This window comes from Equus asinus, chromosome 3, assembly GCF_041296235.1.
Source record: "Equus asinus isolate D_3611 breed Donkey chromosome 3, EquAss-T2T_v2, whole genome shotgun sequence".
Classification (NCBI taxonomy): domain Eukaryota; kingdom Metazoa; phylum Chordata; class Mammalia; order Perissodactyla; family Equidae; genus Equus; species Equus asinus.
In genome coordinates, this window is record NC_091792.1 from 47,776,512 (window position 1) to 47,792,763 (window position 16,252).

Consider the following 16,252-nt stretch of genomic DNA (forward strand, 5'->3'; position numbering starts at 1 on the left):
TCTAAAGCTGAAAAAGTAATTTAAATTTCCTATGCTTTAATTTTCCAATTAGAATGAGTTACTCTGCAGTGTTTCATGATGAGAAAAGAGGTACAAATTTACAGTATTTATTCACTCATATGCTTTTTTTTAATTGAAAATATTCTATGTTAATAGTAGGTCCCAAACTCAAAATATCGAAGCCTTGCCCAAACTCAAAAAATTGAAGCCTTGCCTTCCTGTGATATTCTTTGAGTATCTAGTGAAGCAAAAAGCAATTACAGCAACAGCACATTTCTTACCATTCACTTGGAAGATGTGAGTCTGATAGACTTGTTCATAGCCATCTGCATAGCAGGTGTAATTGCCCATGTGAGTTGTGGTGACCTTAGTAATATACAAGGACCCATCATCTCCAAAGTCCTATGGAAAAACAGTAAAATGAAATAAAATGAGCTGTTTGTATTTAAAATGTATTTAACAATTCACTCTCTTTAAAAATTATATTCAGGAGCAAAGTGAATAGACTAAAATATTGTTTTTCAATTATCAAAATGATCATTGTTAGTCCTATAAAGTTGGAAGACCTGTAATTATGATTTTCACAAGACATGTTTTGTTTAAAATTTCTAAATATATAAATATAAGTTTTTAGTATTTACCTGAAATATATGAGTTTATATATAAAATAATTCAATTTGCACATATTTTTCTAATTGTTTACCTTTTTTGATTTTTGAGGAAGATTAGCCTTGAGCTAACATCTGCCACCAATCCTCCTCTTTTATCTGAGGACTATTGGCCATAAGCTAACATCTGTGCCCATCTTCCTCTATTTTATATGTGGGGTGCCTGCCGAAGCATGGCTTGATAAGCAGTCTATAGGTCCATGTCCAGGATCTGAACACGTGAACCCTGGAACACCAAAGTGGAGAGCAGGAACTTAACCACTATGCTGCTGGGCTGGCCCCTAATTCAGTTTACCTTTTTAATTAGTAAAGCTATAATGTGATGTTTTTCTTATTTGTAGCTAAAACCAACAGTTCTTAATTATGTACTTCATGCTTCTAATTGTCCATTAATTTTTATATTCTTTAATTATATATTTACCCCCCTTAAAATTATTAAAGCAATATGGTCTCACAGATAAAATTTATAGCCCTAGAGATAGAATAGGATTTTTTAAAGCCCAGAAGCATTCAATATATTAGAGAAAAATAACTATACCATTTCAAATCTATGGGGACAAACTCATAACCATTTGGGAAAAAAGAAAGAAAAGTCTCACACTGTCAAAATCAAATCCAAGAAGCCCCTCCAGAACAGCAGAGTAAAGACCAGAAAATCTTCTCTTCCATAAAAGGCAGTGAATACACTGGCAAAAATTGTCAAAATCAACTTTTTCAAAACTCTGGAAATAGACAAAAGCTCACCCCAATCCACAGACCACTTACTCAAAAAAATGGCTGAATCTCAGGAAAAACAGGGAGATTTGTGGCATCTCTCTTTCCACAGCTGCTGATGGCTTGCAATTCTGCTAGCTGTGTAAACCGTCATTCTAGCAGAAGCTGGAAGGGGAAGGTCAAGTTTGGAGCTCATCCAAGGCCCCATCCCCAGAGAACTGTCACTATTTGACCAATCTAGCAGCTCCCTGAAAACTTTCATTTTTATGACTTTTTTTATTTGAGCAAGGCTTGGAGCTCAGTCTGCGTAAACAGTCCTCTCCCTAAGGCCTTTACCAAACAGAAACAACCACTGCTGTTTAGCATTACAGCTTTCTCTGAGGGAGATACCAGTTGATGAGAACAATAGGCACAAAAAAAATTTCTTTTAAAGAAAAAGGGGATGGGATGTCCACTGGGGGATTTGAAAAGATCTGCATATTCCTGGGAATCTACAAGGCCCTACAGATGTGCAGGATTGGGGCCATACTCAGAAAAGATGTGTTTTCTTTCCATTTTAGAGTTAGAGGAAAAACCCCTAATCTCTCATCTCTGGCTGACCTTGAGGTCCTGCACAGGCAGAGAGTGAAGCCTACGGCAGACTTGTAACAGCTTGTAGGAGCATTCGGTGTGTGACAAAAAACTGAAGTAGAACACCTCGGCAAAGTCTAGAAGACTCATTGATTTAAGGCATTTAATTAAGTCTCTATCCAATCAGTAGCTCACCGCTAAGGTAACTGAGCTTAGATTTCAGTGACTGCGTACAGCTAACTAAATAAAAATAGATAAAGTATACGTCATCAAAATTAAAAACTTTTTTGTCCCAAAGGACACTATCAAGAAAGTGAAAAGGCACCCCACAGAATGGGAGAAAATATTTGCAAATCATTTGTCTCATAAGGGTCTTGCCTCCAGAATATATAAAGAACAATTGACACTGAACAATAAAAAAGAGAAATAATCCAATTAAAACAGTAGGTAAAGGATTTGAATAGATGTCTCTCAAAAATGATTTACACATGGGCAGTAAGCACAAAAAAGGGTGTTCAGCTTCATTAGTCATTAGAAAAATGAAAATAAAAACCACTATGAGATACCACTTCATACCTACTAGGATGGCTGAAATAAAAAAGACGGACAATAACAACTGTTGGAGAGGATGTGGAAAAATTGGAACCATTGCTGGTGGGAATGTAAAATGGTGTACCTGCTTTGGACAACAGTGTGGCAGCTCCTCACAAAGTTTAACAAGAAGTCATTACATGTCTAACAATCTGATTCCTAGGAAATACTCAAAAGAATGAAAAACAAATGTCTCCATACAAACTGCACACAAATGTTCATAGTAGCATTCCTCATAATAACCAAAAAGCAAAAACAACTCAAATACCTATCAATTGATAAATGGATAAACACAAAGTGATGTATCTATATACAATAGAATATTATTTGGAAATAAAAAGGAATAAAATATTGCTATGTACATGAATGAATCTTGAAAATATTATGCTAAAGGAAAGAAGTCAGACACAAAAAGCCACAATTTGTATGAATCTATTTATATGAAATGTCCAGAATGGTCAAATACATAGAGATAGAAAACAGACTAGCAGTCACTAGGAGCTGAGGGGATGCACTGACAGGAAATAACCGCTAGTAGGTATGGAGTCCCTTTGAGGGTGATGAAAATATTCTAAACTTTGATGGCCATGATGGCTATACAACTTTGCAAATATACTAGGAATTACTGAATTGCACACTTTAAGAGATTAATTTTGTAGTATGAGGATTATATTTCAATAAAGCTGTTATTAAAAATGTTACGTATGGAATATTTAATATAAAAATTAAGTATGATAAAGTAAAACTATATATTATTTGGCTAATGGAATCTTTATTGAGTATGAAAAAATTTAGAAATCCAAAAGAGATAATGATCAATATGTTTATATAAAGAAGAAACACTTCTGCATTATAACACATTGTAAGCATTAAAAGAAAGATAATAAGCCACAGATTATCTATGTGAAAAACAAAATAACGCATCTTAATCTTTATTCGTATAGCACTTATTATATGCCAGATATTGCTCTAAGTAATTCATAAATATTGACGTATTTGATGCATATATCAAACCTGTGAGAAGAGAATCTATTACAAATCTCCCACCTTATAGCAGGGGATGCTAAGATGTTAAGTAATCTCCTTACCACTTCGCTCCTAATTAGTAGAGCTAGGATTTGAAACCAGGTGTGCTTACTTCAGAGTCTGTGCCTTAAACCTCTGTGCCATGCTGCCTTCCTTGTCAATCAGAGAGTGAACCAGGAAAAAAGACACCAAAGGAGAACAAAGAAGAAAGTCAAGACAAAACGCACCAAATAAAGGGGTCAAATACACTAGTAGGTCTGAAGAAAAGAGGCTAGAAATATAGTGAAAGTGCATGTGGAAAAGGAAAAAGTAAAGCTGGATAAATCCCCTGAGGTCAAAAGACAATAGCGCTTTAAAATAGAATTCGACAGCTGTGTCTCTTTCCTTTCTCAGCCCCAGAGAATAAGGATGAATGTGAGGATTGAATTAGCAAATTTTCCATTTTTTCCTACAAATATTATTGAAAGCTTCTTTTTCATAGGATTTACGATCTAAGAATTGTTTGTTTATTGTCTCCTCCAGCTTTTGAATTTTGAGTTTACTGTTTTTCATGTTGATTCCCAAATTTTGTAATGTATTGCTCAACTTTTAATTTTGTGTAGAATATTTTGATTGAGAGTTTTTTTCACTCCTCACATGAGCTTTATGGTTAGAAAGTCTTTTTTCATTCTGATTTAATATAAATATATGGCAATATTGCCTTCTCATTTCCTTGTGGTTGTAACAATTACATCTAATCCTTTAACATTTTGTTAAATTATTTTTTTATGAAGTCAGCGTTCATCTTTACTTCTTTTTCCGAACTGTAACTAATTGTGTCAGCATCATTTGGTCAAGATAACTTCCCCCCATTTGTGATTTTTTTATCCTTCTATCTGTGAAATACAATAGTACCCTGTGACTTACCAATATTCACATGCAGTGCTCCAAAAGTATACTTTATTTGTTTCTGACTTTACCTACATTCATACTATGTGCATATCTGTTAAAAATAGCTCCCCTCTAACTGGTATTCACTACAGATCGATTACAATCATGAAAATTAATGTGAGGCTATTGAATCTCGGCCTGAAAATAATGAAAATGTTTTCTCAGTCAAGAAAGAAAGAGAGAAACAGAGAAGGAGAGAGAGAAAGAGGGAGAGAGAGACAGGGAGAGAGGAATAAGAATAAGATGGAGAATAAGAACAAAAATGAGAATAAAGAGGAAGAGGGAGAAGGCGGGAGAGGAGAAGCAGAATCAAAGGAGAATAAGAACAAGAACAAGAAAAGGAGAAGCAGGAGGACAGAGAGGAATCCAAGGGAGAGGGTGACGAGAAGGAGAGGACAGAGGGAAGGAGAGACACCATACTCTGACCAGCATATGATTTAGCTGAAGAATAATATTTCATTAATAACTTAAATAAAATACGATTCTTCAAACTCACATTATATAGGCTTAATCATACCACATTTCTACATCTCCCAGAGGGAACTTTCACGGAGTTACAGGAAAAGCCTTGGGATTTGCCCAATAGGACAGGATTGGGAGCTTGAAGCCTGACAAAAAAGTTGCTGTGTGATAAAAATGTGTGGGAAAATCCCTGCCTTACCACAGGTTGCCATGAGGGCAGAGCTCTTAGACTAGGGAATGGAAATGCCAAACAGAAAGACTAGAGTCTGGGCCAGCCCCAGTGGCCTAGTGGTTATGTTCCCTGTGCTCCGCTTGGGCTGCCCAGGTTCACTTCCCAGGCATGGACCTACACCACTCATCAGAGTCCATGCTGTTGTGGCAGCTCACATACAAAAAATGGAAGATTGACAATAGATGTTAGCCCAGGGCAAACCTTTCTCAGCAAAAAAAAAAGAGGAAGATTGACAATAGATGTTAGCTCAGGGAGAATCTTCCTCAGCAGAAAAAAAAAAAAAAAAGGACCAGCATTATGCCTCAGGTTAACACCAAGGCAGAGAGTTGACATGTGGCAGGGTATAAGGTGGGAATGCCAAACTTGTGTAGAAATCAATTCGGAATGATTAGAGTTGAAAATATTTTGAGAAAGATTATGAACCAAAAATAATTGATAATCTGAAATATAATACTAAGTTATCCAGTGTGCATAAGGTAGGTAAGCACACAGGACATGGACATACAAGAAAGACTCATCACAAGCAGAACAAATCATGGAGGAGACCAAATCGGAACAGAGATGAATGACTTCGCTGGATGGGAAGAATTGGAAATAATCCTAAAAACCCAAAGTATATCTGATATTTGTAATTACGTTTATATTCCTATATGCCAAACTGTAAATAGACCTTTTAAAGTATATTTTCAAATAATCTTATTTAAATCTCCATAAAACCTGAAATAAACAACATTTCCGCGTGTTGTTGTATATAGCTATCTAGAAAGCAAGGCTGTTCCCTAACTATATAATCAAGTTTCTGTCCCCCAATGGCATGTAAGAAGATAAACTTGAGAATGTCTATTCGAGGTATCATTGCTACCTTTGTTATTCTGCAGCATGACAACCCTTTCATTTAGAATATCCTCTAAATTAGCATACGTATGACCCCTTCTAATCTATGTGTCTTTGTCCATGTTTTTCCATCTTTCTTCTAAATGGAAGTAAAATCTTCCAGCCTCAATTTCTTTGAATATTCAACGATATAATCACCTTTTCAGACAGTTTTCTGAATAAGCAAGACTTCAATATTTTCTCACCACTTTGAATAAAGCATGGATCTTTGCACTACACTTAAAATAAAAACCAATAAATATTTATTGAGCACTTAAATATGTCAGGAACGGTGGTAAATAATTGAAATAAATTATCAAATTTCATCCTTTAAACAACCTTTTCAAAGTTAACTACTATTAGGCCCATTTTATATCTCAGAAAAATGAAATTGCTGATGTTAAGTTTGAGGTCACCAACTGATATATTCTGAATATTTCTGTCCCTTCGTCTATTGATCTGTGATGGTGTTACAAGGCGGGGGCTTTGAGAGGTGATTAAGTTATGAGGGTAGAGCTCTCATGAATGGAATTAGTGCTCTTTTAAAGAAGACACTTTAGAGATCCCTTGCCCTTTTCACCATTTGAGGACACAAGGAGAAGGCAGGATATGAACCAGGAACAGAGTTCTCCAGAAGATCAATGTGCTGGCACCTTGATCCTGGACTTCTCAGCCTCAGAACTGTGAGAAGTAAACTTCTGCTGTTCATGCTCCTCAGTGGTAGTATTTCGCTATGGGAGCCCACTGGACTAAGACACCAACCAAAACGAGGAGTCTAAGATTAGCATCCAAATGGTCAGACTGCAGAACTGAACTACTCTTGTTATGTAATTCTTATCACATCTTTCTCTTTCTGGATTCTCTATTATTTTAACCAAACCAAAAACTACCTGTTGAGATTTTTGTTGATACACAGTTACATCAACCCTACCTCTTTACCTCCATCCTGATTCAGCATTTCTAACCTTTTAATCTTTCATTTTCTCAGCATTTTTCTAGTCTTAAATAGATTAAATCAAATGTGCAATTTTGATGCTCAGCCATTGTTGAGAGTTATGGCCTTAAAACAGACACTCCTTGAACTCAGGGACAAAGTCTTGCCGGTATTCTGAACCCCCATTACACCTTTATAATCTTGCTGCCAATAGACACTGCATAAATATTTCTTCAGTGATTAAATCTTTATGAGCCTCCACACCATTAAAAAGTTGCCTCAAGGCACCGATATCTGGAAAGTCAATGGAGAAAACCAAAATCATTTATTTTGTTGAGTTGATTGCTTATATTGTTTCCAAAGCAGTACAAAAGGGAACTGTGGAAAAAAGATCTATAGTACATTTCTAAGATTTTGAAAAATTTTATGACTACTCTTAATTGGCTATAATCAATTGTGTAAGAGTAATAACCAAAATGTTTAGCAACATATAAATAACAAGCTCTGATCAATCAGAATATACAAGACATCAGGTATGATTATACTAGAACATAACAGCTGAATTTCAGGCCTGTACTTAACCATAAGCATTTGTTCCAATCTGAAAGATAAATTCCATCCATTAGAAAATGGTAAAATTTAAATTTGTTTACTTTCCTATTTCATATTATGTTCTTCCTCATATTTCCAAATTGCGTGGTACCAGCATTACTACACTCTAAATGAGATTTTCTGTGAAACATACATTGCCTTGATATACACTGACATGAAAGAGAAAATGTCCTTTCTAATTTTGATTATACTATTATGCTTTTACTTTGTAATATTGTAAAATTTATTTGCCTAGCTTTTGATGTGTACAGAATATATTTTAATTAAATGTCAATAAAAGTAGTTAAGCAAATATCAACATATTGAAATTGCCTAAAGTACTGTAATCTCATGACTTATGTGATTTTCTAAAAACTGTGCAAATCTCTCACTAGCTTGTTTACTTAGATATTTAATCTATCATCAATAAATAGTGCAGTGAAATATAAAGTTAAATAATACAAATTCAATTTGGTAAATACATTATTTTTAAAACTCTTTTGTCCTAAAGGACACCATTTTATGTGTTAATTTTAAAAGACACAATAGAAAAGTAAACTAATATAGACTGAAATTATTATTTCAAATTGATAAGAAAACAAAAAGTCAACCAACTGTATGCTTTGGTAGGAAAATCAAAACCCAAATTATGAAAGCCATGTGTAACAATATTTTTGATGGTATACATAAATATTTAGATTTATTATATTTTATTTTACTTAATAAAATAGTCTGCAAAAAGTTTTCATTAATATAATAGTAATAAAATAAATTTAAAAATCTATCGTTTTAATAGAATTACTATTCAAAGTGTTTTACATATATACAGAGTCAAATTTGCCATGAGACTGATGAAATTTAAGTTTCAGAGTCCTGCATTTGCACAAGCCCTTTCCAAGGATCTGAACACAGCCCTGCTGTGTGTTTATATGTCATATATCTCTGTAAAATTTACCAATATTTTAATAATTTTCTGTGATTTCTTTTCTTATGTAATAAATATCCAATTTTGTAGCTAACTGTTGTTTATAATTTGTGTTCTATTTCTTAAATAGAACACCTTTGAAATGGAGGTGCTTTAAAACTTCAAGATCATGAGTCTGACCTGGTGGTGTAGTGGTTAAGTTCACATGCTCCACTCAGGTGGCCCAGGATTTGTGGGTTCAGATCCCAGGTGTGGACCTACACACCACTCATCAAGCTATGCTGTGGGAGCGTCCCACATACGAAATGAGCTAACATCAGGGCCAATCTTCCTCACAAAAAAATAAGCAAACAAGCAGACAAACAAAACTTCAAGATCCATATAACCTTGAACCATCTCTGACTATATTAAGTTTTTTTGACAATACCATGTTTAAGTAATGTATCTATGAAGCTATTAAGTGGATGATACAATATTCAAAACTAGACCGTCTGGCTCTATAATCTGTATTCTGAATGTCCATACTTCATAGATACAGATGTCAACATGGATGAATCACCAAACACAATGTCAACTATATGAATAATACAGTATGACTCACTTTATATAACGTTCAAAACAGGCAAAAAGAAACTGTATATTTTAGGGATCTATACATTTATGGTGGAAATAAAAAGAACAGCAAAGAATCGGTTAACATACAACTCATGGTAGAAATTACGTCTAGAGAAGAAGGAGAATATAATGGTGAGATGCCTATAAGAGGCTTCAGATTGGTTGGTAATGTCATAGTTTGTAAGCAGTTATTGAATGTATAGTTATGAGTGTATATTTTCCTTTATATTATACATATCTTATATATACCCTCAGTTAAGTATAATATTGAAATATAAAAAACTAATGCAATAAAAAAGTCTATTAGGCCTTAAACCATGTATCTCAAAAGTTCATAGCTTCCCCTAAGTATATATGGAAAGTCCCAAGTTTCTTTATTATTACTCTAGGCTGAAATTATACTTCTTAAAAATTTAGCGGGCAAAAAGAATTATTTAGATTTTAAACTACATTTTGGTATGTTTTGAAAGGGAATAAATCCTTATTTTGTTTCATCAAAAATATAAATAGAGGTGGGCTGGTGGTGTAGTGGTTAAGTGCTCCGCCTTGGCAACCTGGGGTTCGTGAGTTCAGATCCCAGGCATGGACCTACACACAGCTCATCAAGTCATGCTGTGATGGCGTCCTGCATATAAAGTGGAGAAAGATGGGCACAGATGTTAGCTCAGGGCCACTCTTCCTCAAGTGAAAAGAGGAAGATTGGCAATAGATGTTAGCTCAGGGCCAATCTTCCTTAATAAAAGAAAAAAGAAGACAGAAAAATTAATAAAATAGCCAAAAGTAACTGAAATCCTGATAACTCATATAATCAGTGAACTAATAGTGTATATTAGAGTTCTGGCTCCATCTTAGGATACAGATAGATGGAAAGAGCATCATATCTATCCAAACAAGAAGAAGAAGCTCGGCAATCTGGAAAACCTCGTTTTTGTTGAACCCATCAGAGTGCTGACTTCAAAGGGCAACTGACTAGGCTAAAATCTGAGGAGAGCTGAAGTGAGCCTCCAGGAAGAGACACGACACAGACAATTACTCCACTACCCCAGAGCATAGAAGAAAACAAGACTGCCATATAAACAGCTACAAAAACTCAACTAATTTTTTAATGAATTGCTGAAACCTGAACATGCACAGTTACAAGAGTACAGAGCCCTGGGAGCACAGACACTTGCAGACTCTTCTCCTCAGATCTCACTATTTGTTCATAACAAAGACTGGGGACAGGAAAGATCAGGGAAAGCTCACCTCCCAGTGCAGTTGTGGTGTTGGGTAACAGCTGTTGCTGAGAAAAACATATTTCTTACCCAGATCTTTTGCTCAAGTAAAATAAAGTCTTAAGCTGCTGAAAAAAGGAAATAGATTCTGTCACTTTCAGTGAGTGAAAACTCAGTGAGTTTGGGAAAAAGAGAGAGCCAAGAAATTCTCTTAGTTCCAGAAGATTAAAGATCCCTTACAACTCCGCAGGATCACTGAGAAAACTCGGCTCAAAATGCTCAGAGACACGCGAACGACCTAAGGCTGATGCTGAACGAGAAAAACGGAGAATGCTTCCTTGTTCCTTACCACCCAGGCTAAGAAGAACCAACCAAGAAGCAAGTGACAGCAGACTACCACTAGTAAGGGACAAGAGCATGGAGAGACAAATTTTCTGAGGTGCAGGCTTATAGGGAAAACCTAAAACTGAAAATGGACCAAGCATAGGCAAGAATTTGCTCAGGTAATCAATCTAGCTCCCACTCTAAGCACAAAATGACGTAGAGGAATTTGAAGCTCGTGGTGCATTGAAGGTGCAACAAAACCGAAACACAGCTCATCTCCTCAATAAAGGCCTAGCAGAGAAAGAGGCATGACTATTTCCAGGCATAAATACTATTTACCTGGGTCTCTACTACCCTACACAGAATATGTAAATTTCAACTAAAAATTATGAGGCACACAAATTGGAAAGGAAAAATTATTTGCTGTTGAGAGGCAAAACAATCAATAGAACAAATCTCAAATATAAACCTATTGTTGGAAAAATCAGACAGAGGATTTAAAATAACTATGATTAATATGTCACAGGCTCTAGCAGAAAGACTTGAAGACATTCATGAATAGATGAGTAATTTCAGCAGAGAAATGGAAACAATAAGAAAGTGTCAAAGGACACGCTAGAAATAAATTTAAACACACACACAGTAACAGAGATGAAGAATGCCTTTGACAGGCTCATCAGTAGACCTGACACATCCAAGGAAAGACTCAGTGAACGTAAATATAGGTCAATAGACACTACTAAAATGGAAACACAAAGAGGAAATTAGCGAAAAAATTTTAAAAAGCCAAAAAGAATAGAATATCCAAAGATGTAGGCCAATATCCATCTAAAATACATGTAATTGAAATTCTAGAAGGAAAAAAGAGGGAGAACAGATAGAAAAATATTTGTACTTCAAAAGTGAAGAATTTTCCAAAAATAATCGATGAAAAAACAACCTAGAAATATATTCTTACTGCTGAAGACCAAAGATAAAGAGAAATGTTAAAGCTGCCAGAGAAAAGTACATAATCATCTTTAAGAAACGGAAAGTCTTCAGGTCTTTGACACCAGGTATAACCAGAGTGAAGGCATCAACATACCTGAAAAAAAAATTATTTATAATTTAGAGGAAGGAATGATTTACCAAAGAGGTTAAGAAAAATCAGAGACGTGAGGTAACAATGTCAATTCTCCAGCATAAAGTGTGTTTTGACTGACGAACAGAAGTTGGATGACTCAGTCATCTACAGCCTTATTGTAAAGAGTAATCAATTGACCAATTAATCAGTTGTATGAGCATAAATAAATAACAAATAAATACAATCTTTAAAGGAAATGATCAGATTCTGAGGTTATTCTATATCCAACTCATAAAACTAACCATCTCTTGCTGTTTGTATTCAAATAATACTCATTTCTGATCACCTTCTTTTCAATAGCATTTACTTCTTACTTTCAATTTAATTTTGATAATTATCTCTCCAATATCTTCTTTGGTTAATTTTAATATGCAAGTTAAGTTGAGTTTAACATTCATTGATAGATACCTTAAATTTTATGGATTAAGTCAGCAAATAATATTCAAAAATCCACTCAGCATTACTACCAGTAATCATCAGCCTTAAATCAGAAGAACTTTCTTCCCAGACCCTGAAGAAAGCAAGCACATCATTCAGGAACCAACCAAGAGGCAGAAACCATGCAGAAATTTGAACACGGAAATTTTAATTTAAAAATTATTAACTATAACAGGGACCTGGAGTAATGGGCGATTCGTCTAATAAAGAGCAAAGGGTACTCTAAAGATTATAGGATTAACAGGTATAAGAACCCCTACTGGGGGTGGGATGGGCTAAGGATGAGATAGTGAACCCAAGGAAGCGGCTCCTCTCCTGCAGTGTTGACACCTAGACCTCTCTGAAGAGAGTAGGGCCACATCAATGGCTCATGGGACAATAGAGGAATTCACGGAGGATGGCACAGGAGGAAATTTTTAATGGGAGGTACCTTGCTGGAAACTCTCCACTGAGAAGCCACTCATGGTCTTGCTGAAGAAATCTGCCCATGGAAACTACCATGAGCTTCTATATATCAGGTACTTTTGGAGCCAAGGCATTGCAGAAGCTGCATGCTCTGCTGGAGCCTAGCCACCGCTGAGGAAATTGTACAGAGTGCAGGGACCAGCCTAGAAAAACACATCAGCATTAGGAAGAGAAATACCTTTCCTATGCTAGTATCCCTCTACTACTCTCTGCTCACAAAGCGTGCCATCTGCCACAGGAGAAATATTTATGAGATCCAGATACATTATTGCAGAGCAGTCATTTAAAGGATGATTTGGAGTGAAGAAGCAATGTATTGAAAACTAGTACATCAATTTTCAATATCTCTCAAGAAAAATGCCAGATTATGAGAACAAACATTCAGCTATCTGGTCTACTGCAGGCCACGTGTTTTGTACAACACACACTTTTTCTCCTAATCACCCACCATTAATAAGGGGGAAGAAAAGAAAGAACAGAGAGAGAATAAATTTAAACATATCACAAAACTGGTTACCTCGGTATTTTCAATTTGAAAACTCACCATTCTGTACAATTATGGTTTATGCTTTTGTCTGTATCATTTTTTCTATTCCAATGCAAACTTTTTAAATAAAACTTCCCATCTTGCAAAGTTATTTCTGATTATGGTTAGTTTGTACATAGCCCTCTACAGAATCCATGCACTTAGCCTATTGACACACTTATTTCTCTATGTTGAAATTGCCTATTTAATTGCGATGTTTCTGAATTGAAAATAATTCTATTTCCAGGCTCTAAATAAAAGTTTATTGGAAAAAAGTTGAAGAATGATTTTATTATGGAAGTAAACACTTGTCAATCATTCAAAACATGTTTTTTCCATGACTTCTTGGAGGTTTCCAGTTTACCTCTAGATGAAGGTGATTGCCATAGTAAATGCTCTCAGGCAGCTGCCTCCAACAGTATTAATTATTTTATGGTAAAAACCAAATGACCCCCATTTCATTCAATAAGTTCTTGCCCTTCAATTAAATTGACTACATAGAGACCAGATTCTTTCCCAAAAACTGAAAATCGAAATGTCTTCATCCTTCAATGAAAGATCATTCCACGTGTTAGAAGATAGGTCTTTTGGACAGTGTTGTTAACAAATGAAACACCTTTTGTAGTAGACTGATTTCATTGATGGCCTCAATTAACTGCTTTTCTAAACCATGCCATTTACTTTGTAAATTTCTAGTCTTCTCTTTGGCTATTTATTTTGCTCTTTCACTTGTTCTGGCCAAAGTGTGATGCAAGCAGAAAATGCATTTCCGCTTGCCCTGTTACATGACACAGCCTGCTCTCTCCTGGAACCTGTCTATCAACATAAGAATAAACCTGTTGGAAGCTGAGAGACTATATGCGGCAGAGCTAGGTCATCCCAGCTGAAGCCATCCATGACTAGTTGGTTCATAGCTGACCCACGAGTTTATTGAATAAAAATAAGAAAACTCAGCCAAGACTAGTCAGATTCAATCCAGATCAGCAGAACCTTCAAAATGACTCAAAACCTTGCAAGAAATAAAGAATAGTGATTTCGCGTCGTTAAGTTTTGGAGAAATGTGTCATGGTGCGATATATATCTAGTATAATTTTTTACCTCTGGCTTAAGTTTTCTCGCTCGCCTGAATTTTTTTTTGTTTTCTTTTCTTAGAAAATAATGATCACAGCACCTACAGGAGTTATCCCATTGGCAAACCGAAAACTAAAAGCCACACTGAGATTCTCACATGAGGTTGTCACTTGGATTTCTCAATTGCTAGAGACCTTGTTTCTTTATACCTGCAATGAGAGATCGTGAATCTAAATTACAGTACAACCAAAACACAGAATATTATAAACCATGAACTTTTAGGGTCACTTGGGGAGAGTTAAGAGCTTAAATTTAAAATGTACTGATGTCGAGTCCACCAAATGATATAATTGATTAAAAAATAAGAATTGAATATACAATAGTGGTGATCTGATTTCTTCATTAAGAGAGGTTGCAAGGGTTCAATAAAATGTTTTGAAAATTACTTGGAAATGTTTTACAATAAAAAGATGATAACACCATAAAAGTAGACTGTTTCACTAAGTCACACGTTGTTATTAAGTAACATGATAAGTTTGATGACGGAATTAGGCAATAGTGATGAACAGCTGCACAAAATGGAACGGTCTCGTTCTGCGTCATTCTGAAAACTTGGGGAAGGAATCTTGTGACTTGATGATTTGTCAAGAAATATGTTTTTATGAGAAATTGATTACTAAACTTTATGAAGTTTTTTCTAGGTGCAGCTAAATGATAGCACTGTTGTTGGCTCAACTATCTTTTATAAGTCAAGATAGAATTGGGAGTATTAATCTGGTAATTGCACAAACCACAGCTAAAATAATTATCAGACCCCAAAACAATTACTCTTTTTTATGTTTATGCTGTCTGTTTCTGAGATAAAAATGAATAAGAATAAAAAAGATGAAGCGCATTAAGAACTTTCTCTAAGACAATTTAGTTTTTTCAGGAAATGTTTATTGGTCACCTCTTCTTTACCAACCACTGTGAATGTCAGACAAAGACTGCATAGCTCTCCTTTCAGACGTCCTGTGGGAAGGGATAATTTCCTTTTAACTAATCACAAAGAAAAAGATATAATTGGTGTTGAGGACTTGAATAAAACTAGCTGATCCTTATTATGCTCCTAATCTTAAATAATTTTCAACTCTCCAATTCCATGTATAATTACGTAGAACAAAAGATATTTACAGTATTCATAGGATGATTATTTATCAACTTTAAATGTTTGTTTTTCTTTCTACTTATTCTTTCTGCATCCTTCAGCTATGTTGAATGATATTATATACCCACATGTGCATAATACTTTTCCCATTAAAACTGTGCTTCTTCGAAAAACCTTGTTATTGCTTTTGTTAACTGTACAACACTTTAAGTCCAATTATTTATTTAGGTCCTCAAGTTTATGAAAAATAAAGACTCAGATTTGAAGCCCAGCTTTGTCATTGACTGGTTTTAAGAAACTAGAGAAAGTTGGTTCCTCTCTCTAAGCTTCAATTTCTTTTCTTTTTTTTTAAAGATTGGCACCTGAGCTAACAACTGTTGCCAATCTTCTCTTTTTCTTTTTTTCCTGCTTTTTCTCCCCCAAATCCCCCCAGTACATAGTTGTATATTTTTTAATTGTGGATCCTTCTAGTTGTGGCATGTGGGATGCTGCCTCACTGTTACCTGATGAGCGGTGCCATGTCTGCGCCCGGGATCCAAACTGGCAAAATCCTGGGCCACTGCAGCAGAGCGCACAAACTTAACCACTCGGCCACAGGGCCGGCCCCTTTAAGCTTCAATTTCTAAGTATAAAATATGGAAATTAAAACATTTGCTCACTTTATCTCACCAGCAGATGGAAGGAGAAAATGGAATAATGTTTTGGAAAGCTCTTTGTAAATTAAAAATAAAACGTGAGACACAATTCTCTTGATAAAGAATTAATAGTTTGTATACTGGCAAGTTTAATTTTGCGTACATTAGAGACTTCTAT

General features: G+C 35.2%; 1 protein-coding gene across 4 annotated transcripts in view; it reads right to left on the reverse strand.

The window, feature by feature from the left end:
- Positions 1-16,252, reverse strand: part of FSTL5 (follistatin like 5) — a 715,161-nt gene that overhangs the window by 182,337 nt on the left and 516,572 nt on the right. For all 4 annotated transcript variants that reach the window (XM_044767022.2, XM_070505002.1, XM_044767023.2 and 1 more), the window contains exon 8: positions 282-402. In XM_044767022.2, coding sequence (XP_044622957.2) covers positions 282-402 — 121 coding nt within the window. The remainder of the gene's footprint in view (positions 1-281; positions 403-16,252) is intronic.